Consider the following 24,114-nt stretch of genomic DNA (forward strand, 5'->3'; position numbering starts at 1 on the left):
TAATCAATGACCGAAACTATTTTATTGTAAAGCTACATTTTTTAAAAAAATCTAACCTCTCAGTGTTTTCCATATTGTTTTCTAAAACATTTATCTCTTTAGTAAATAATAATTTTGTATTATAAAATTAGGAAGCATTTTGTAAAAAAAAAAAAGTTACTACAATCTTAAAACCATTAAGTTGAAGAGATTTTAACAGACTGTATTGCATTACCCGTTAATCTTTCCCTCTGATGTGGAGGTTTTAGCTTGAGTTTTTAAATTGGAAATACCCTAATTTTTGTTGGATTGTTCTTCTGTTGGTAACTATATTTGATTACTTCCAACTATATTATATTTCTTAAGTTTCTCAGCAAAGTTATAATTTAATGTGGAACAATGATTTTCTAGTAATAAAATTGCCTATTTTTTATCTTTAGGTACGATTGTGCTTGAATAATGTCATGGATAAAAGAATCTAATCTGGGATGGTTACATTTGCTTTGTCTCAGAGTTTTGAAATGTGGGCGAATACCTAAACATGTAGCTTTCATTATGGATGGCAATAGGCGCTTTGCAAAAAAGAAGAATGTCGAAAAAATGGAAGGGCACACTAAAGGGTGAGAAAGGTGTTACATTATCATTAGTTTTGTGTATGTTTATTTATTACAAATTGTATATTTTTTTTATTTTTACTAAAATTATTAAATTATTCGCCAATCAAATTCTCCTTATTATAATCACTTCTCGTGAATTCTATTCTATTCTATTCGTTGCGCAACAGCCTAAAGGACCCGGGCGTCGTCCACAAGCTTCTGCCAGACATCCTTGTTCTTGGCTTTCATTCTCCACCGCCTAACACCCATTGAGGTCAGGTCCTCTCGGAGATCGTCCAGCCAACGCAAGCGAGGTCTTCCTTTCCGGCGAGCTCCACCGGGTCGACCATAGAGTACCCTTTTAGGAAGTCTGCCTCCTCCATTCTCTCCACATGACCTAACCAGCGGAGTCGACCTTTCTTTATAAAGGTCTTTTTATTATATTTTCTTCCTTGTACATCTGGTACAATTCTTCATTTTTCCTAATCCTCCTCTGGCCATTCACAAAGCATGGGCCAAATATTTTTCTCAGGATCTTTCTTTCCCACACCCCAAGCAACGTTTCGCTCTCTTTAGACAGTACCCACGTCTCACTGGCATAGGTTGCAACTAGTCTTATTATAGTTCTGTATATTATTACCTTGGCGTCACCTGACAAACCTCTAAAGCGGACAGCCTTCGCTAATGCCAATAAGCATCTGTAGCCAGCAGCTGTTCGTGCTTTAATTTCGACTTCCATTGTATTTTTGTTCGTCACAACAGCTCCCAGGTACTTAAAACTATTTCCAGTTGCGAACTCATGATTATTAATTTCACCTTCTCAGGCATCGCAGCTTGGTTCCTGGATGATCTCACATAAAGAGTTTTTTCTTCGTTGACTATCAGGCCAAGAGTCATTGCCTTTCTTTCCAATTCCTCCAGGGCCCCTTCCAATACTGCTTTAGTGTGCCCCGTAATGAGTACATCGTCTGCAAACGCGAGGTGTTGGGTCAGTCTGTTATAAATGGTACTTTTAGGGTTGGTCCTTATTGCTCTCATTGCCCATCCAATACCAGATTAAAGAATGCCGGCGCAAGTGGGTCTCCTTGCCTCAAACCATTAGTGACAAAGAAACTATCGCAGAGAACGTTTTGTACTTTCAGTCGGCACTTCGTTTCTTTCATAGTCATCTCTGCCAGGGCTATCAACTTGATTGGGATTCCCAAACCTCTCATGGCTTTCATTAGTTCCTTTCTGTGCAAAGTAAGCAAGCCTATGATTCTTTGCACTTCCCGTGAATAAAAGAACAAAAATTAGCTGATGAAAGTTCCTTGAATTACTCACATTAAGCGTTTTGACAGAAGTAGTTTCATTAAATGGATTCTTTTTAGTAATACATAGTTTGATTTTTTTTGTTTTTAAAGACGGCGAATGTCTTGCTCGTTGTAGTTCTTTCTACGCCCTGTATAAGTTCTTTTCATCTTTTTCAAACATTTGGGTAGTTTTGACCAGTTGTGTAATGATTTGGAATTCACTTTCAATCTGATACTTATAATGGACAAATTTTTTTCACATTTTCCTTCACATTAAAAGAGGAATTGGTAGCAATGTTTTGACTACTCAATGTAATTGTACGATGATAGAAGAATTCTAGCATAATAATTCGTATAACTGACCCTTTCGACTCGTACCACTGATTGTTGAAATTACCAAGTCACACACAATGTTATGTATTTTATTAGGTACAGGTTACTTTAAAATTGCATAATTTCAGTTTTGACAAGCTCTCAGAGACTCTACAATGGTGCCTTGACATAGGAATCACTGAAGTCACTGTTTATGCTTTTAGTATTGAAAATTTCAAGCGTTCTAAGGAAGAAGTGGATGACTTGATGGAATTAACAAAGGAAAAATTTAAACGTCTTCTTGAAGAAAGGTAATATACGTTTACCTATATTAGTTTAGGTAGAGAATCCAAAAAACAAATTTTTCTATCAAGAAAAGATAATATATTATTTAAAAAGTTATAACTATTTGGATATTTTGTTCTCTGAATCTGACTCTTTTAACGAAAATAAAAAAAATTAATAAATAGAGCAAAATGTTCAATTCAATTAGTTACGATTATTTTAAATGAAGGTAAAGTTACATCGTGAGATTCAATAGTTTGTCTCTATCCGTTGATTGTTCAAAACAATCCATTTTATTCAGTTCGTGTTTATGGCCTCAGTAACACACCACAAATTGAGAATGTGCAAGCTAGTTTCTTAAATATCTTTCTTAAATACCCAAAATATCTTATCTTTTTTGAATGTAACTGGGCGAACAGATGTTTGGCATGTTGACTTTTCAAATATATATATATATATATATATATACACAATACATATATATATAGACAATATATATATATATATATATATATATATATATAGACAATATACATATATTGTCCTTCTTCCTTAAATACCAAGAAGGAAAAAGTGTATTGTTACTTCTCAATGATCCACAATTACAACAAATCATGAGAAAACTTGAAAGCTGGAAATTTTAACATTTTCAGTCCTTTCACATTTAAATAAAAGTGGAGTGGGCACAGTTTTTTCCCTCTCTTTTAATTTTTAATAATCTTTTGTGAAATTTTGAAATGTGGCATTAAATAAAATTCTTGAACTATAAATCGTACAATGTTATTGCTGAATATAAAAATAAAGGATTCTCAGTAGGGACACCGGATGAGATACAAAAGTTTGCGACACCTTTTCTGGGTTATTTTTTTGTAAAAAGTAAATAATCTAGATTTGCCCGAACATTTCATTTCTTTGCGAGATTTAAACACTCCGGTACGATCGCTTATTGCTTTACTGAAAAAAGATTTGGAGTAGTATTTTGGTAATATCTTGAAACCAAGATGGACAGTCCAAATGAGCAATTATTCAGTTTATTTATTAGAAATCTTGGATTACTGCAACAGTATCCTGATTACCAGGTCTCTTTCGCGTTCTGGTACTTATTTAAATAGAATATTCGCTATAGACTTAGTAGGGTCACTGCTTTCTATTAACCTTAATTTAAGATTTATAGACTAACAACTTTATATATTTTTAAGACAACTTCACTCTGACAATCTAAATTATTTTTATGCAAAAGAAATATTTAATTATCAGATGCCTTATCATCTTATTTTTTAAAAGTCATATTTTAAGTAAAAAAAATTTTTTTTTCTAGAGACAAACTAATGGAATATGGTTTAAGAATACGAGTTATAGGAAATATGGGATATCTTCCAGAAGATATAGTAAAAATAGTTGCTGAGGCAGAATGTATGACCAAAGAAAATAACAAAACTTTATTAAACGTCGCATTTTCTTATACAGGTATTTCTTTTAATGAAAGTAAAAGGGAATTTACAATTTCCCTAAGGAGTTCCTAATTTTTAGTTGTTTATTTACTGAAAAGACATTGTTCTCTGGTAGAGACAGACTAATGTTCCTTCCACATATTGATTTTTGATAGGTAAAATTACATTAAATAATGATGAACACTTCAGAAAGTGGCAACATTCTAAGATGTTCTATTGTCCAGGCTTTGTTCCTAATAATCGGTATCAATCGGCATAATTCGGTTAGTTTGATTTGCACAAATATTTTTTTCTTATCGAAGTTATTCTCGTTTACATCTCTCGTACTCTCTTTAACAGTGTTTTCACTCAGCTAGTTCGACTAAGCTGATACCTAATGTGTCAAAGCAAAGCATCGCAGAAATTACGTATAAGTTTGTGATCTTCGTGTTTGTAGGAGACAAAGATGGTAAAGCTAAGTAATATTGTTCTTTGCGTCACAATAATATTTTTTGCTGTCAGAGGACCTCCCAAAACGTGTATTTCTAGTGGAAAATCGAAATGGGGTCAGCGTCATTTTTCACAATTTTGTTTGTAGTTTTCATAATCATTGTCAAAACCAGTGGTCGTTTTGAAACCACGATCTTTTTTTTGGCCGTTACTCCGCCAAAAATGAAGATACAGCATCGGGGCAGGAAAATTTGAAAACTAGACCAAAAAAACAGAGTATTTAATGGGTTTTCCGAGTTTCCGCTTACCAGAAAAGTTATTAGCGATTGGTGCGTTTTAAATGGATCACCCTGTATATATCAGATTATTATTTATATATGTTTTAAATTTTCTAACTGAGTTTCGGAATTAGATTTAATGACTATTCGAACTTTAATTGCTTTTTTAATTTATAAGTAACTATGTTGGGCATGAGGTCAAATTCATAGTGAATTTGAGAATCAATTTTACATTCTCTGGGTACACAGTACAAATCAATTGTAGACGAACCAATAGGGTTTAAAATTGAATATTCACAACAACATGATGAATACATGAATACAACTATAGACATGAATACAACAAATTCACATCAAATCACTCACTCATAAACTAAGCCCCTTTATATTTATTAAATTGTCTACTATTTCTGACTAAGTTAAATAAATTCAACATTCTCTATTTCATTGCTAGATAATTTAATTTGTATATCTCCTATTCTTCCATTGAAATCGCAAAATAAAGTAAAACTTTCATCTTGATAGTAATTTATAATATAATTAAAAATGATCAGCTTCCCATCTGTTACAATTCAAATACAAGGGAAAACTTATTCAGACTTATTATCATAACATCTTAAATTAATTGCCATTGATATTTATATATATCTTTGAATTAATATTACAGATTTTTTAATATCGTACAAAAAAACTTCACTAGCTCTGCCAAAATTTGTTGAGCGGATTGCAGGTATAAACTTAAGCTCATAATCATCAAACAAAGAAACAAGAAACGAAAACTCATTCTCAATTTAAAGAAAAATATCATGTCTTTTTATATAATTGAAAAACAAGAATTAAATTTTTACTTTATATACCGCGAACATTGTAAGCCAAAATGGTTAAAGATCCGTGCAGATGATTTTTACATGTTATTTCCCCTCGTTTGACTCGGTGGACGCTGAATTCGGCCTCGTAAAAAAGGTAAAATCGAGCGAGTATCCGAGTTTCCCTTCAAGTTCTTCAATTTTCTTTTCTTGCTGCTCTGTATGGATGATTTTGAGATGCCAGAGGCATCAGTATCGGGTTCGTCATATTCTGAGTCTGCCAAGCTCGGCTATTTCCTTTTATCCCATAAGACCCAACTGAAGGAAAATTAAATCATTTTCACTCCTTACAGACGAAGTATCATATACTCGAACCTTGATACAGCCATTTTGAAACCAGGCATAATTTATCATAATTTGTTTTTAAAGCTCCTTAACTTTCCTAAATAATTTTTAATGATAAGGAGACATATTCTTGTTTATAAAGAAGATAGGTTTACTAGGTGAAGTAGTAGAAAAAAATTCGGAAGTTAGCTAGCTTACCTCTATTTATTTTCTTACTTTTTCAAGAATTAGTTTTCATCTTAAGCATTCGTAAATTTTAAAATAATTGAAGAGCAGACAGTTTCTTCACTATTATTGGCCATCAATGTTTTAAAAAATTAATGATAAAAAGAACAAATACGCTCTTCTCTTATTTCAAAGCCAATGGCCAGGCCGACTTTTTGAACAATATTATACACATTTTCCTGCTCAGTAAAAGGAATATTATTTATCCTAATGGAGTTATGTTGCGTAGAATGAATTAGCTCACTTATTTGTAACTTAACTTCTCCATGTTCTGTAGTTCATGTTAGCTTTTTTAAGCTGACGGTTGTCGTCGTTGCATTTACTATTTTCTCATCAATCGCAGAAATGGCCATGACAATATCATCTTTACAAGCATTTATAGATGAGACAACTTCCGCACGTTCAACTTTTAAATCTAGATGTTCAGTCTATATAAAATAAACTGAATTTTGATTGTTACTGTACATAATTTCTTCTAAACTGGATGATTTTTAATAGTAAATTTTTTTAAGTTTTTCTGAGATTAATCAAAAGAACCAAAATAATTTATTTATGAAATTATTATCACCAAAAAAATAGAGAAAAACTGAATAAACTGATATTAAGTTATTCGAATTTAGCACAGAAAAAAAAACAACAAAAAATAGAACTGTAAACTACGTCCGCACTCTTCAAATGCTCATGCTAACTCCCAGAACAATTATATCGCAGCAATTTAGTTTGAAAAGACAGTTTTCCACGCTTCAAACAGTCACAACTTCAAAGTAATGACTTAATTGTTAATGAATAAAATAGCTTTTCAAACCAACGTCTCTCCTGAAAAAAAAAATCTGCTTATATGAATATAAAATGTGATGTAAGACAAATGCTTGGAATGTATTTTTATCTACATGACAGAATAGATCAAAAATATTTAAACTGAACAATCATTCCTTTGACTTTTCATCAGTAAGTGTTTTTTTGCAATTTTTTATTTCTTGTCTGATGAAAAAAAAAGAAGTTTACAAACCCCAAGAGAGACTGTAAAATCTACTTCACTCGCTCACTTTTCATAATTGTATTTACAAATTAAAAATTTGTCGACTGTTTTGGGGATATTAAAAACCTTGTTTCTTGTATTTTACAAAAAAAAAACATAAACGAACAAAACAATACAAAAATGTTAGAACTTAATTGCTTGTTGAAATTACAAAAATATATATTATAAATTATACAACTTCTTGAAAAACTGGCATTATACCTAACTAAATTCTTTCATTTTTAGCCCAAGATGAGATTACTAGTGCAGTCAATTTAACTCTGCTGGGACTAAATAATGGCGCGCTGAATGACGGAGATATAAATTTGAATTTATTATCTAAATGTTTACATACCCAAAATTCACCTTTTCCAGAATTAATTATTAGAACTTCTGGAGAAACAAGGCTTAGCGATTTTTTATTATGGCAGGTAGGTTTATTTTATACTTTATTATTAATCATTCTAAAAATATAAGAGACGCTTTTTCTACTTTTTTTTTTCTTTTCATTAAAGATGAATTTGATGCTTAACTTTTATTTGTATAGGGATCATGCAGTTATCTTCATTTCACAGGAGTATTATGGCCAGAGTTAACCTTGTGGCATTTTCTGTGGGCAATATTTAAATTTCAATGTGTATGTAAGGATTTAGATAACGTTAGAAATAAATTACTAGCATTCCCTGCTCTATCTTCCAACGGCTCTGCATTTATTGATGGTATAGATACTTACCGTTTAGATGTAATAAAAAAAGCTCTTGCATCTTGATTCTAACGTAATTAAATTTGTAAATTTGTAATTGATATTTGTAAATTATGTTATTCACAATGTAATCTATATTTTATTGTAAATGTTAAAACTCTGTTTTACAGCGATTTCTATTAAGTTTCCTTCGAATCTTATTTTGGCTCTGTTTATTGCCTACCTTCACACTCTCGACAGCCATTCTTCCTTTTCTAACTAGTTGTTCCTAGTTGCTTTTTCAGTTAATTGGTTTATGAGCGAAAACAATAAAATTAAAATTAAAAATAGGCACTAAATTGAGATTTCTATGAGGGCCGAAAATTTGTACCGTCAAGTAACAAAGTTCATGAATGCCTGGGTTTGAAATTCAAATATGGAGTTAACCATTAAAATAAAATATGGGAGTTAATTAGTAGATAAAAACTAGTCTATCGACAGTAGTTGGACGTTTATTATAAATTTAAGGTGAGAGAAAACGGTGACCACTACGGCTTATTTCTAGCCTGCGTATTTTCAGATAAATGACTCCGAGCTACAGCATCATAGAACTTTAGATCAAAAGTTAATCTTGATTACATAATTACCTGAATGATATTTAAGCTTTTGACCACATTTCAATCTAACTGTTAGTATCCTGAGGCAGGTTTTTTTCTTGTATTAAATTCGTAGCAGTTTCTGTTATGAAATCACTTAAATATTATATTTTAAACATTAAATATTACATACTGCAATTAATCTATTGTTTTATCATTTCTTGGAATCAAAATCTGATCCTAATACCTAAAGCCATTATCATCAAAATAATTTAGGGTAATTTTGCTGAGTATGCAGCAAGTACACGTACAATTATATAAATAATAATGACAGGACAATATGTACAAATTTACAAATAAGATGACTTTTTAATTTTCATTTAAAAAATACTTAATTAAATATTTAAATTTAGGATGGTTCTTCACATTTTGTATAAGCAACAGAAGGTTCATTCTTTGTATCACCATTAAAGTCAGCACATATACCACAGGTATATCCTCTAAATAATGATGGAATCAGTATAACTACTGTTGTGTTATAATGCTGCAGAACAATTTCTGATTCTAATTCTACTTCAATGATTCCTAAAGATCTTTTTTTAACACTGAAAAAGGAAATTTTAACTATTGTTAATATTTTTTATTTTCTCTTGTGTAAAAGACGAAATGGTATATATTAACGTAATGGTATATTATCATAACTGATAAAAATAGTTACCTTATTTGTGTTTTTTCATTTTCTACGCGCTGATATCCTTGATTAATATTTTCTAATTTATTGTTGTTTACGTAAATAAACAATTCATTATTTTGATCTGGAATGAGGTCCACTACATCATTGTTACTGTGAATTCTTGTTACCTGCAATTAATAATTGAGTACTCACTTATTTCTAGGTATCAATTGATTTTTTAATCTGGTATAACTAAATTTCAAGATAATATCAATCTAAAAATAAAACTATGAATCCAATTTTAGAGAAAGAGGGAAAATAGAACCCTACATGAGAAAAGCATCCTAATCGAAATTATTGTTCCTTAAAAATTAATAAATTTTGTCACTTACTAAATTAGTATTTTCCTCTCTAATAAGAATAGCAAACTGAGATTCTTTAGAACAATCCGCAACAGCCAGAGAAAAACAGGGCGATAATGAATTGGTGATTGTTGCATTATCTAATGTTAATACCTCTGATCTGCTAATAGCACACAAACCTGAAATAAATACAAAATCATATTTATTGATTAATAATATTATTAATTTAATATTCTTAGTTCCAAGGTATTTTTGTTTTAATTTTATAGATTTAATTATTTTTAAAATTAATTGTCAATTAGGAACGGCTTAGAGATTCAGCCCTTCGTAACCAAGTTGGAGAATCGGTAGTTGGGGTGGTTTGGCCACATCTTCTGAAGAAGCGGCGAGGAGAAGATTAGGTGCTTGATGGAGGCCAAATCTGAAGGCCGCAGACCAAGATTGGGCTATTTGGACTACATCGAACACAAAAGGAGGTCAGACAAGGTCTTCTATCCGAAAACTGGCAAATAATAGAGAAGAGTTCGTCCGATGGTTAAAGGCCTAAGCTATCTAAAGCTTGACGCTGAAAGGCATAAGAGCTGAGACAAAGAAGAAGAAGAAAAATGAATTGTAAAACGTAACAATCAAAACATTATCTCAGAAGCTAATTTTGTCTCGCTCCTGAAATTAATAACAAATATTTTAAAGCTATCACGGCAGTAATCTTACCCAATTCATGAAAGCGCTTTTTAGAGAAAAGTACATTAGCGCTTTTCGCCCCAAATTAAAAATCTGTTCCTAAAGAAAAATGCTTCGAAAAAGTTTTATTAGATATGTTTTAAGAGTGGCTGTAAGGCCAAATCCACTATTGCGTTCTGAAAAATCTATTATGGCTCCCTTGGGTGCCTGTAATTGTTTATACAGTGAGCATTTTTCTTTAAAATGGATTGTGTGTTGATGAACTGAAATTTGTTCCTGAGGAAACTTAACCCAGTTGTTTAAACGGACAGGTCTGGAGGGCGAGTTCTAGAGTGGGGACGCCACAATAGATCCAAAGGGGTCGCAGAGGCGTAGGCCTTGGGCCGCTCTACTAGAATCTTATCTTAAACCTAGTTGTTTGCATATGTGAAGTATCCATAGCCAGTGAAAGTCCTTATGTGCTTTATGAGTGTTTGGATTTCGAGTTGACAGCTCGGAAACCAGCGAAGTCGCTCAGATCATGAAGTTTCCATCTACATCGTACAAAGAAATAAAGTTCACCCTTACGGAGGCAGTTACCTCATACGGGTTAAAGATTTTCGAGGATCCATTTTTGAGGAAATCGTTTAAATCTGAACAAAGTTCTTATCGGTTTGTAGCAAAAATAGTAGAAGTTGTAGTAATAGTCTATTCGTTTTCTAATTTGATGTATTACTGTGGACTTTGCATTCATTCACTTGGACATTCTGTCAAGAATGACAAGTTTGAGATTAAAGAAATTTGGTTATTAAGTTTGTTAAGAGAAGTTAGTACATTTACTGTGGAAATTCATAAAATTCTGTTCCTCTGTTCTGTTTTAAAAAAAGATAATTTTTTGTGTACACATATGTATAGTTGGTTATTTAAATTTATTTTTATTTATTACTTTTCCCCCAAAAACTTGTAAATTATTTGTTTATAAAAATTAATTACCTTTAGTATTCCAAGGCAAAAAGGCTGCTGGATATGCGAAAGTTACTTGTGTATGTGTTCCTTCCGTCTGAATATGCTCCGGAAATAAGGCGTGAGCCGCAGTTTTTAGCCAGATAGGAAGCTGTAAGGAAGACATTGTGACTCTTATTTCTTTAATTACAAAGGTCTAATATTGCAGTTTTTTAGGGTAAATTATAAAACATTTTATGCATTCATTAAGTAAAATCTCAGTAACTTTCTTGACTGACGAAGCTTCATCCCATTTAGAGGATTACACTTCCGACTAATGGAATGTTACCTTGAGGTCAAATACTTGGTATATGATTTATAAGATGTTCAGAGGTATATGTCATGGACAAGAGACAAGTGTGAATGGAGACATAATAAAAAGACCATTTTCTAAAAATCACTTTCTTAAAACGCAGGGGATTTTAAAATGGATATTTTAAGTGAAAAATCAATTTAGAAAATTTCTCATGATTGTAGTATTTCCCTTATGAGAAATTAAATGGTACGAATATGATTTATAAGATGTTCAGAGGTTTCAGAGATTACTTCTGTATGTCAAAAGGTTATATTACACTTTTTGTAATACCGGCTAATATAGGGCAGCTGAGAGAAAAAGATGATTGAGAATTTGGAACTATTCCACAATATAATTTTTGAGGAAGTGTAGTATTGAATAAAAACTATCAAAACTTATAAATAAATAATAAATATCTCTGAATGACTTACATTTGCATATTGCAATGTTGCAGTTTGTCTAGCTGCTAAATCACTGGCAGCTTGTAAACATCTTGGTGTGAACTCGCTACAGTATAGTCCTCCTGTGTCATTATGACCAGGAATAATTTTTAGATCGAGCATTGCAGCTTTGTCAGCTTGACTAGGTGCAGCATCTCCCCATGACACAAATGCATATCCAGTCAAAGCTGCTGGTGAGTGAAATACACCAGCCATTCTGGATGGTACAATGAATGCACCTTCAAACTGTATAACTCTCCATATATGTGCAACAGTCACGCTGACACTGGGAGCACGGTATAATTTGAAAGTGAATTCTTCGTTTCCATCTTGTAGTCTTTTTGATCCAGCTTTAATTTCCCATAAAAGCCCATCTTGACGATTCATTGATAGTTTTAACTGTGTCTTATCAAGGTACATTTCAGGTTCTACCTGAAATACAGGGCCAGTAATAAGTGTTTCTTCTCATACTTGTAACATTTTGTGAAAATAATATAATTGAATGGTATTGAAAAAGTATAAATATAATAACACCTGTGTAAGGAGCGGGGTAAAGTAGAGCATTACCCCACAACTACTTCCTTGAGGTTGAAACTGCAACTGATCATACAACGAAAGCAACCCAAGCAGAACCACACCTCCAGGAACAAGGCTGTTGTGGGAAGAATAAAACCAGATATTATTTATTATTATAAAATTTCTGGTCAAAAATAATAAAAGAATTTTTTTAGTTGTCATTAACTTACAAATTTTATTTCACTGAATAAAATTTCGACTTTTTCATTCAAATTTGATTAATAATAGCTAAACTTGAATATCCCTAAAAAATTTTAAAATTAATATAGATTCACAAAATTAGCGGCCCTCTGATTTAATCGCTCATACGTATATAATAGCAAATTTGTTTTGCTGGTAACTAACCCGATTTAAAATAGTCAGAATTTAATGTTTATTTTTATTTATTTAATTTAATAAAATATTGATTCTTCCATTTTACGAATTATAAAATCACTAAAGAAACAGTTCTATTATTAAATAATTATAAGAACTGCTTTAAAGTTTTATACTAATTAGGCTTTGGACCACTCCCACCAAAGGTGATCTAAGTTGAGTCCCTAGCTTATCTCAAACTTTACTTATATAGCGACTGATTTAGAAACCCCATTCTGTATTTCAAAGAGCACTATTTTAAAATCTTGCATTACTCTTGCTAACAGCTTAATAGATGAAGACATGCATTACTAAGAAACGGAATTTGACTGGAACTCTGGATGTGAACCTTTGCAATAATTGGGTTTGTAACTCTCTCGCAAACTCTTACTCATAAACGAACATTTTTCAGTGTATCCCTACGGCACTGCATTCTATAAATTTTTACCCCTTTCCAGCTGAAACCTGTTGAAATTATCAAAGAGAATTAGAGTTTAAAACCGTTCCCTTAATACCAAGATCACTTACACTAACAGTAAGTCAATGAAATCTACGGAACTAATTTCTATGTTTTTTTCTGGTTAAAGAAGAACTAAAAATAACAAAAATTATTACTTGTAATTTTTATGATTAGCAACGAAAGCACGCTTTAAGAGATGTAATGTATCTGGGAGGGTATCTGGATGTGAACAATCAAATACGCTGGCTCCAAGTCGGGCACCAAGATCTTCTGAATCCATTGTCCATTCCTTAAAAGTTAAAACAAAATAAAAAATAATAATGGGGAATTTACTAGAGTAAACCACTATTTGAATGGAATAAATTTTTCCTTACATCACTAATATTCGGATAGCTTCTTAATATTGGTGTCTTTGAAGCTATACGCGTTGATGCGTGCCAAACCAGCCCCAATCTAGAGCCGGTTACAAAATCTGAAAAATTGATAAATATATTTAAAAGAACCAAATTTGGTGCATTAATTCTATTCAAAGGACATTATTTTCTATTGGTAATAAATCACAATTCAAAAATTTGGGACAGCCATCAATATGAAATTTAAACATTCCAAGTAGATCAAATGTGTGTCTGTGATTACCTCGATGCCTAACGGCAGTTATTTTAAGAATTGGTTTTGCTGCATGGACAATTAAATGAGTTGTAAAAGGAAGTCTAATATGAAGATTTCTACATCTGTCTGCACCATACCATAAATTGTTTAGAGGGTTGTACATTTTTAAACTTGAAACCCCATTCCATGAGTATCTACAGTAAATAAAAGCTTCAGTTTGAGTTTCATTGATAATGAAGTATTAATACAAAACTAATCTAATTTTTGAATGAAATAAACCTAAAATCTATTTCTGCATTTCTTGCTTTCCCTTCGTTTTCTTGACTTATACTTCCTCTGGTAGAAATTAATGAGGCTGACCTAATTTGAGTAAGTGTTGGTGTCCCAATGTCTGAAGGTCTTGAGGTTGATATAATTACAGGAAAATTTAAACTCTGGTAATTTATACTGAACTCAAAATAAAGTGAACTCAGCTTTTTAACCACTAGAAAACAAAAAATTATTATTACCAACTGTTAGGTAAGAATATAAAGTACTATGTTTAGAGTTTTGCTTGCATTTTAAATTGATTGTAGGAAAAATATATAGAAGTTTAGATTTATAATATATAAAATATTTATTTGTCTTAGGGGGCACTAATGTGCGGCGAACTTTCTAGAATCTATCGTACCCCATTTTTTTTTCTGGTACTAGTTGAAACTCTACCACTACCCCTCCAATCAAAGATAGCTGATAATTCTTAGAACCTGAGATGGTTCTAGGAAGAGAATACTCGTACACTCAATTGCACAGAATGTATAAAGAAAGCCAGAATCTTGCTTGAATGATGGCTGCGAAGTCAGTTAGAAGGAGCATTAACGTTTCTTCATCACTCTCTCTCTCACACACACACACACACCTCTCTCTCTCTCTCTCTCTCTCTCAATATATATATATATATATATATATATATGATATAAATGCGCCACCCTGAAAGTGACCGTTTAAAAGCAGGTGCACCTTTTATGAAGTAACATGGGATTGCATTAAATACAAAGGATATATCCACATTACCTTTAGTCCAATTAGAAAATGAAGTTTGATTCAAATATTTTGAAACAACAGTTCTCCCATCTATTTTCAATATCAACTCTAAGTGTAAACTTTCGGGATTTTCCATTGGCACGTTAAGATTCATTAGTAAGTCTAACACTTTAGAAACTTTTTCTCTTTGGTTGTCCATAAGAGATATTTTATGTAATTCTTCGTATAAAACGGCAGCCAATCCTTCTACTTTTAAGTATAACTGCAAAAGGAATGGTAAATCAATAGCTGAAATAAAATCAAAGTAAATAAATAAGAACGTATCTTACTGCATAGAATCTAGTATGGCCCAATGAATGTTGTTCCACCATAAACATAAAGACATTAGGTAAACCGGTACGTTCACTAGCAATCAGTAGTGTTTGTATGAAACCACCGTATGCCCTATCCGGGTCTTCGTAATCCATTAAATAGTTTCCTGTTGCCCACTGCCGAGATTTTGCCGGGACGAATCTTGCCAACCTTGTAGCGACCTGCCCCCTAGAATATTCATTAACATTTGTTAAGTTTATAAAAAACGCCAAGAGGAATCAATTCCAAAATTAAATCCAACAGAATAACATTACTTACAAATGACGGTAGCATGGATAATTCGTATTGGCAAGTGAATGTACAGTTGTGTAATAAAAGTTATATAATTGTTCACTAGGTTCTGCTTGCATGTGCCAATAAAGAGAAAAAAACCTTGATTGAGAAGGTTTAGACATGATAAGAAGCGTGAATGCAGCAACTCGAAGTTCAAGAGATTCAGACTTGTTACAGAACACTGGCCAGTAAAGTTCATAAACCTGTAATTAATTATTTTTTTATTTTAGTTGATTGAGCGTCATTCTTTATACTGCAGTACGATGTCTTCCTCATTGTAGAGCTGTTACACTCCTTATTTTGTTATTTGAAATTGAGAATTTAGTGCACATTGATCAAATTTGGTCTAAATCTTTCTTGGACCTATTTTTCTCCTACATTTCGATTAATTTTAAATACTAAAAAAAAACATTTCTCGGTAATATACCCGCGACTGCCTTGTATGCAACTACAGTCTTGTAGAGTGTTATCTTAGTGTCATATAAAGGCTCCTAAACCCATCGTTCAATACACTAAGATTACCTATCCCTAACTGTAATACTAGCGCTGATTTTGTTTTTAATGTGGTAGTGCTGTGCATGACTGCTACCAGATATTTGTAGTTGCTTTCACTAAGGAAGTCCCTGCTGTTAAGTTGGACCAAACTAATGGTCATGTCCTTGATTCCTGGGAGTTTGCTCTTTTGAAGACTTTTGGACATAAAAATGAAGTCCAAGTTCCCTTGTTCTTCGTTTAAATACCTTTAAAGTCCCTTTCAACGATGGGAACAATGGGTACGACCAAAAATGAAGACATTATCAGTATAATTAAGATCCTGAGTTAGTCTATTCAAATTCGTCACATTCGAATTATTTTTAATAGCTCGTACTCCCATTCTAGTTCCAGATTGAACATGGTTGGAGCTATAGAATCATTTCTTGTTTATGGCTCGAAATAAAATGAAGGAATATGGTAAATAAAATATAAAGTAAAATTTCGATGACTCTGATCAATTTAGAAAATTATTCGGCTACAATAAATCTGTAGTTTCAGCAGGGCGAATCTCTTACAAAAATAAATTAAATACTGATAATAATTATTTTCACATTACTTTATTTGGATTAGTGTGCACAGTGTGTAATGTAGCCCATACTGCTAGGAACCTAATATGTTTGTTGGTTGAAGATGTATCTTTAATAACGGATGTTAGAAAATCTAAAACCTGGCCTAATTCAATATTACTCAAGCCTTGCAAATATAACATTTGTTCTTCAAATTTGGTGCTTTCTAGAAAAAATAATTGAAAACAAATTAATTTATGTAACAAATTAAATTAAGAATTATACAAATTCATTTATATATTAATTATTTTATATTATATTAATTTACTAATTACTGTTGCAAAATAAATAAACAAAAAAAAATATCAATGGGTATACGAGTTACTTACCTGTAAATTTGTCCAAATATAATTTTGCATATCTATCTAATGTGTCAGTTTGGCAGTTCGTCTTACATATCTTGTGAATTAGATTCGCAAAACTTAATACTGCTGAATGCTTTATATCAATAGAAAATTTTTCATCTAATCTTAACAACTCCTTTAAGAGAGAAAAAAAATCATTTTTCTATTCTTATAATATTCTAAATTATTACAAAGACACATTTGTAAAAGATACATTTTTCATTTAACTGATTATATTCATTTAAATAATTACTTCATATTGTGTTAACAGATCTTCCGAAATTTCTTTTAAATAAAATGGAAAATTCACCAACAAACGGCTTGCCAAGAATCCTTTCACCCTGCCGGCACTGACCAATGATTTAATGAACAAGGCCGCGAACTGCGAGCCAACTTGAGGAACAAGATCCCAGAATAAATGTCTGTAATTTAAATTTTGAAAAATGTAAAAATATATCTACATGTATTTATTTTCATGTCTTTTATCAAAATATCTTATAAAGCGTTCTTTGAATGCTGATGATTCCACCTTCAACTCATCAGGTCTCAAAGTCATTTTTGATACAAAATGTACATTTCCATCCTGTTTAAAACATGAATATTTTGTTTAACTATAAAGAAAAAAAACTAATTCGCAAAAATATATTTTCTGAATTTAAAAAAATTCTAAATAACTCACAAATAGCAGAAATCACTAACTGTGTTGTTTCCTGTTTGTAACTGGTACCAAGAATAATTGTATTGTACAATTTTTCCCAGTCTTCCACATCTAGCCACCACATTAAGTCAAGTATATAAAATGAAGTTTGATTATCTAGACCTTTTACTCCAACTTCCCAAGTAGACAAACTATCACTTAATTCTTCCAGTAAATGATAAATCTGTAAATATCATTGACGACCATTTAAGAGTTTAATTAAAACCAAATATCCACACAGTTATTATTATAATTTTTTTTTTAGGTACCCGAAACCTATTCAATGTACTGCATCCCAGTACCCAGTCGATACCCCAGAAAAAATTAATAAATATTCTGAGAGCAGCCGAGACCACAGAATTTAAGAATGTACCCATTTTTCTCGAACAGCTGACGTATCCTCTTGGTTAAGTAATGTTTTTAGTTAAGAGGTCGCAGAATACTTCTTTTCATAGATTTTAGAAGCAAATAATTGTTTAAGCGTGACAGTTATTATTAATGCAAATGATATTGTTGGAGAAGAACGTTTAGACAGAAAGAAGAATTAAGAGAAAAGTATTTAATAAAAATACAGAATGTTATTTAGCTTTAATAGTGTGGACTATGAGAATGCATTTTAGAATTAAGAGAAAATACAAGGAGAACCGAGCAAATACTATAACAATAAATTAAATCATAAATGTAGAGCAAGTGTATTTTGTCTATGAAACATGCCCGTCCGACATGCTCCAAAATTGCCTCATGTTTAGGAAGCGTTTTTTGTTTTTTGTTTGTTGTTTTTTTTTACCCTATTTCTGAGTTCTCTTTCTTCTGTGTTTTTTTTTCTAAAGAACATTTTTTTTTCTCATCCCCAATTCATTGTTCAAAATTTGATGAACGGTGGTGTGAGTCAAATTTAACTCTTCCCCCGATCATTCTGACTGTCAACCGACGATCTGAACGCACAGAGATCCCGGATTCTGTCGGCATTTTCATCGGTTCTTAAAGATGAAGGCCTTCCGCTTCGTGGTTCATCTTCAATCGACTCTCTTCTTTCTGAAAATGCCTTAAACCACCAAAAAACCTGGGCTCTTGACAAAACACTATCTCCGTAGGCTTGCTGAAGTTTAGCAAGAGTTTCCGTTGCACTGTGCCCAAGTCTGAAGCAAAAACTGATAGCACACCGTTGCTCGAAATTGATCTCACTCATTTTTAGAACACAATAGAAAAAACTGTTTCACAAAAACAATCGCTGCGCACGATCTAACGACTCGAGCGTGGTCAAACTTGTACTGAAGGCGGATCACATGTTCCTCTGCCGCCCCTCCAAGCTTAATTTACAGACCTCGTATGTGCCTATTTTGTTCAAAACCGGCGCAACGCTGAAAGAGTCCACTTTTGAAATCGGGACCGTCAGAGTGCCAAAAGTTGAAAAAATAAACACACACAAACATTAACAAATTTACAGAGGTGTGAATTATATAATTCTAATTATCAAAACTACATAAATTTAGTTCTTACTGTGCATTCCTCACTTTCTTACAGTGAATGCTTAGTTCCGTACAATAAAAAAAGTATTAGAATACCGCGATGCAATATTGTTTCAGGGAGTGTTTTTTTTATTTTTCACTAAAAATGCAAGTTGATAAAAAGGTTCTATAAATATATAGTATAAGAAAAATTTTAGAAACAATTTGAAATTTCATTTATTTTAAATAATAACTATGATTCATTTAAAAGGGTGAAAAAAATTTCTTAAATTAGACAAAATTATTTCATTATTAACTGGTGCCTAGTGAATTATTTAAACAGTTATCTGAAATTAAACAGGAGACAATGACAATTAATTTTATTATTGTTTTATTTCTTTTTGAATTAACAAAGTGGCGTTTTGTAATCAATATTAAAACGATCTGGCTTTGATCCTGCATTGAATTCATAAATTCTTCTTTTTTGTTAAGCAGTTTTAGAAATGAAATGAAAAAAATTAAACAAGTTTTTAATCTAAAACAATCCTTCTGCATAATATCTCTGAATTATTGTAGTTGAATTTAATTGACAAATATTCATTCCATAAATCTTAGGAGATTAAAAAAATTACACAAATTCATTCATATGTCACATCTTAGAAAAATTGGTTCAAATTGGGAACTGAATTTTCAAAAATGATCGAAAGTGCCTCTGTACCGAATAGAATTTTTCGTATTTTAGGATTTTCATGAAAACGGCTAAGACGATTTTATTTAAACTTTATGAAATGGTAACAATCATATAACTAAATTAACAACTTTTACTTGATACATTTTTCTCGGAAATTCGATTATGAGTACTTCTGAAAGAGATGGTGGGTAAGATTCCATCAAGAGTGATAAGAATTAAATGTAACTCCCACAGGAATTTACAAAAATTTGTGAAATAGAACTTAGAGAAAAGTATTTAGAAAAAGTCATGCGATTATTCAAACAGTTTTTTTTTTTATAAAGTGGGAACTTGTGATAGATTTAATTAATACTAATTATTTTATTTAAAATTCAAAAATTAAGAAAATGGTTGAAATTACTATAGAAATATAACAGAATAAATTTTTTGAACAAAGTTTTTGCATTATTCTGCAATAAGACATCGACGCTTTTTTCTAAACATGGAACGCACCAATTATTATCTGTCATTTTTATTGAAAATTGATTCATAAAAACAAGGTTTTTGTGAATGAGTGTTAGGTTTCAGATATATTGCTGATAAGACTAATTCGAAAGGAAAGAGGTTGACCCATGATCATAAGACAATCCTTACCATCATAATGGGATACTACCATCATAAACTCAAAATGACGGAACCATAGAAGTAGTATCTCAAAATATTTAGATTGTAGCAAATTTTTAAATTATAATATTCCCTTTAAATTGAATAAATAAATGGTAAATTAGTTGCAGCAAATTCTTTTTCTGATTTTTGTTTGCTTGATGTTGGTCTGATGAACCACAAATGTAATTAGAACTTATTTTATAAAAATATTTAGTTCATATATTAAACAGGTTACCTCATTCACAACAGCACTTTTATTTCTTGGTTGCTTCCCATAAGTTGGATCTAACACAATTACCTCATATGTTAGGTCCAAAACTTTGTTTTCTTTATCCATTTCTATGCTTTCATTTATATTTTTAATAGATATTAAAGTGAAGTTCTGACTAAAAAATAAATATTTTAGCCGTCAAAAATGAATATATATGTAAAAGATTTTGGTATGTAAGAACATATCTTACTCAATTCTGGAGTAGTGAGCTTCTGCAGTTGATTGATGAGGCTGTACTAAAAGCCTTCCTGTAGCACTAACATTCCTTAAATAAACCTCATCGTTGGGAGTTAATATGTACACACGTTCACTATTCGAAGATATAAATTTCTAGAAATTGAATTTTAATACAAATTGGATTAAAGTAAGTTTTAACAACACCTAGTAATTAAATAATTTACTTTCTGTTACTTCTTAATTAGGTTTGAATGCTGGATCTCCAAATTAGTTTTTTGGTTTGAGCAGGAAAAAGTTTTTTTTTTTTTATAATTGGTAGATTTACCTATGTTGGATTGAGTTTTTTCATAGTAGTTTTTTGGAATTTTTCGCAAAATGGCTCCAACATATTCTTTAAACAGGGTATGATCATTGCATATATGTGCCTTTATTACATACTTTACTTTGTAACATTTCTGTGGAAAATTCTTTAAAGGAGGAAGATTAGGCTAGACTGCCCTTGAAAGGACTATTTCTGTGAATTGTATACTGTCGACAAATGAAAGTAATATAATTTGAAGAAAATCGGTGGACTGCATATGCGGAATCATTAAATAGTTAATCAATTTCTCGCAATTACACTAAGTGCAACTCCTCTTGCAACAAGCATCAATTTCGCTTCAAGCTTTCTTCGACAAAATAAAATCAGGCTTCCTTCTGAGAGCAGTTTTTATGTATTCCACGATTCTAATACCAACATAATGTTACTGCAAGTTAAATATGACGCAAAAATTGCGGGTTAGCAGAAAATCCAAAGAATTCCTGCCCCTTGCAGCTGTGAGAATCGAAGTAAAAGAAAGTTGTGTGCTTGTTTTTCACTAATATTTAATATAAAGTAACTTTATTTTGTAAAAACGCACTACGTGCAAATGAATAAACATGGTTAAAGCTTGTGTGAACCTGATATGAAGAAGGGCACAAATTAGTAGCGCAGTTAGCCGACTCCTCAATCGGCATACTTTTGCATGAATCATGATCAACATTTTTATGAACTTTTTTATAGCCATAATCCACAACTCCATATTCGACTGTACATTTCCCATAAATGCCTGCCTAGAAAGCAAATTAATTTTACAACTCTAATTCCTTAACATTACAATGATGATGATGATTATTGTTATTAAAATTGCTTAAAATATATTTTATTTAAATCTACTTATTAGCTGAAAAATAAAATAAAAAATAGCATCACGACTATTTAAAAATATAATAGTGAGCGTTATAATTTTGTTTATGAGAAAGAAGATTTATGCCTTAATTTTAAAATAAATATGCGCTAAAAGTTGCAAAATGTCTTACTTCCTCATCAATAAAAGAAAGCTCCTCTTCAATACGTGGAATTTTTAATTGTAACAAAGTAAGCAAAGCTCTTTTCATGTTAATTGACCACAGTTCATCTTTTTTACTGACAGTAATGGTAGTAAAATCGCCATTGTCAAAAGTTCCACAAAATGATAATTGCATTGCCGCAGCATCTTCAATAGTTGTTCTATTATTTAGCAGCGTTATCTGATACAGAATTTGATAATTAAGTAAAAATTATTTTAGAAAATTTTGATCATTTATTTTTAGCCTTTCTTTAGTAACAGTTTTCTTTTGTGTGCAATTATGACTTATTTAATAACTTGTTAACTTAGTAAATTTGCAGTTGATGGATGTAGACTTGGGATCTAAAGGTTACTCTTTTTTCTCATAATCCTCTCACAATAATGGACTGGAAACACTTATGGGCATTAAAATAACGTTTTTACAGTTCAGAATACATAAAATGAAATTTGGACCTTCAAAATACTTGCCCAACTTTACCAAATTTATATAGTTCATTGACCGATTCATTATTTGCACAATTATTTTACCACATTCATCCAAGGTCAGCAAAGAACATGATGTCACTAATATTTTTAGAATAAAAGGAAATGACGCAAAATTAAAAAAATTGTCAAAAAGATGTAATACCATATTTGTTCTAAAATTCTTAGAGAAAATAGAGAAGCAAATAGTTAAAAATATAATATAGCTTTCATTTATTAAACAGTAAATTTTTAGTATTGTCTTTAATTTTAAAAAATTCAAAAAAACCTTAAAGAAGGTGGAATTTTGCTCAGTCTGCTGCACAGTTACCAATGCTTCCAGATTCCATGAAACATCTAACACTGTCGGAATAACTGTTCCAGATGATACCTCTACTTGCCAAAAATAAGTTAATTCTTTTTGTACAGGGAATAATGTTACCTCTGAGGTCACAGCATTGTTCAGATAAACAAACAGAATACCTGAAAGTTTGGTCGAAATAAGACTTTTTTTATTTTATTTATATTGGATTGATAACCGAAGTTATCTTTGCATCAGACATTTTTCAATCATAAGTTAAGCAACTAATTTCTTTTAATCCGCTAGTTTAGCGGATTCCTTTAATTGAATGAACTCAACGTTTGTGAAAATTATAAAATATATAATTCAAAGTTTCCTCCTTTTACTGTTTGAGCATCAAAGCTACAAATAGTAATTATTAAACAAATAAATTATTCATTCAAATTATACAAAAGAGAGAGAAAAAATTATTATAAAAGGATGGCACCTACTAAGAGAGAATAGTGGCTTCATTTTCTTGCTTTAGTTATCACGTCACATATCTAATCTGTTGTAAATACACCTGATGTTTCTACAGTCGATCGGAGACGCGGTATTATTTACACATGCACATTATCATAATTCTTTATTACTTGAATAGACGCCACAAATGTACACCACAACATAAAACTAAAATGACATTCACCCAAATATCTGAGAAAGTACCCTTGACCCGAGGTTATCAGATGTATAGTTTTATCTTCAAATAATATAATCATTATTAACCGAACTTCCCTCCCTGATAATTCTGTCTTATTGTATTGACACTTTATATTATGAATATACTTAAAATTATAAAGATAATAAAATCATTTCAATTTATACTGCTTTTATTGAACATCATAAGTTTAGAATCAAGATAGCAGTCTTCTACCATTTACACTTCATGAAAAACTCTAATAAAAACAAAGTAAGATATTCTTTGTCAAGTTATAACCACTTTTGTATTATACTAGTTGATTATTTTAAAATTCAAGCTAAGCTTCATATCGAGGTAGTGATTTAATAATAGTAACATAGTAACATTCTTTTGCGACTTTCTTTTTTCTTTCTTTTTCTGCAAAAACTATTTCCTTCCAAAGTTACCACTAGAATGCAAATTTCATAATGCTTTCAAATGGCACAAATTAACGATACTTAGACTTCAAATGTAATTGCTTAAACAAGAGCAGTAAACTG

The 24,114-nt window shown here is 31.2% G+C and overlaps 2 protein-coding genes across 6 annotated transcripts; one reads left to right on the plus strand and one right to left on the minus strand.

Moving 5' to 3' along the window:
- The first annotated feature begins 76 nt into the window (after nucleotides 1-76).
- Nucleotides 77-17,243, plus strand: Dhdds (Dehydrodolichyl diphosphate synthase subunit). 5 transcript variants are annotated; one of them, XM_074125477.1, is made up of 6 exons: nucleotides 77-302; nucleotides 420-599; nucleotides 2,329-2,490; nucleotides 3,783-3,931; nucleotides 7,263-7,447; nucleotides 17,109-17,243. In XM_074125477.1, exons 2-6 carry the CDS (start codon nucleotides 439-441, stop codon nucleotides 17,127-17,129), a joined length of 678 nt encoding a protein of 225 aa, XP_073981578.1. In that variant the 5' UTR covers nucleotides 77-302; nucleotides 420-438; the 3' UTR covers nucleotides 17,130-17,243. The 5 variants fall into 5 exon arrangements, with proteins under 5 accessions (XP_073981578.1, XP_073981576.1, XP_073981577.1 ...); XM_074125475.1 differs by lacking the exon at nucleotides 17,109-17,243 and adding an exon at nucleotides 9,632-9,850; XM_074125476.1 differs by lacking the exon at nucleotides 17,109-17,243 and adding an exon at nucleotides 9,191-9,363.
- On the minus strand, nucleotides 8,638-23,595 carry cv-d (vitellogenin-like lipoprotein). The gene is made up of 23 exons (XM_074125465.1): nucleotides 23,388-23,595; nucleotides 22,885-23,078; nucleotides 22,105-22,314; nucleotides 21,706-21,858; nucleotides 20,780-20,919; nucleotides 20,554-20,704; nucleotides 17,537-17,718; nucleotides 17,091-17,259; nucleotides 16,823-16,973; nucleotides 16,484-16,659; nucleotides 15,379-15,596; nucleotides 15,078-15,288; nucleotides 14,779-15,010; nucleotides 14,005-14,209; nucleotides 13,753-13,919; nucleotides 13,491-13,588; nucleotides 13,272-13,405; nucleotides 12,261-12,378; nucleotides 11,718-12,158; nucleotides 10,983-11,103; nucleotides 9,360-9,508; nucleotides 9,013-9,155; nucleotides 8,638-8,899 (listed from the first exon to the last, which is right to left on the minus strand). Exons 1-23 carry the CDS (start codon nucleotides 23,407-23,409, stop codon nucleotides 8,704-8,706), a joined length of 3,981 nt encoding a protein of 1,326 aa, XP_073981566.1. The 5' UTR covers nucleotides 23,410-23,595; the 3' UTR covers nucleotides 8,638-8,703.
- Between the last annotated feature and the right edge of the window lie 519 nt (nucleotides 23,596-24,114).

This window comes from Rhodnius prolixus, unplaced genomic scaffold, assembly GCF_049639745.1.
Source record: "Rhodnius prolixus isolate KJV_2025 unplaced genomic scaffold, Rpr scaffold_3, whole genome shotgun sequence".
Lineage (NCBI taxonomy): Eukaryota > Metazoa > Arthropoda > Insecta > Hemiptera > Reduviidae > Rhodnius > Rhodnius prolixus.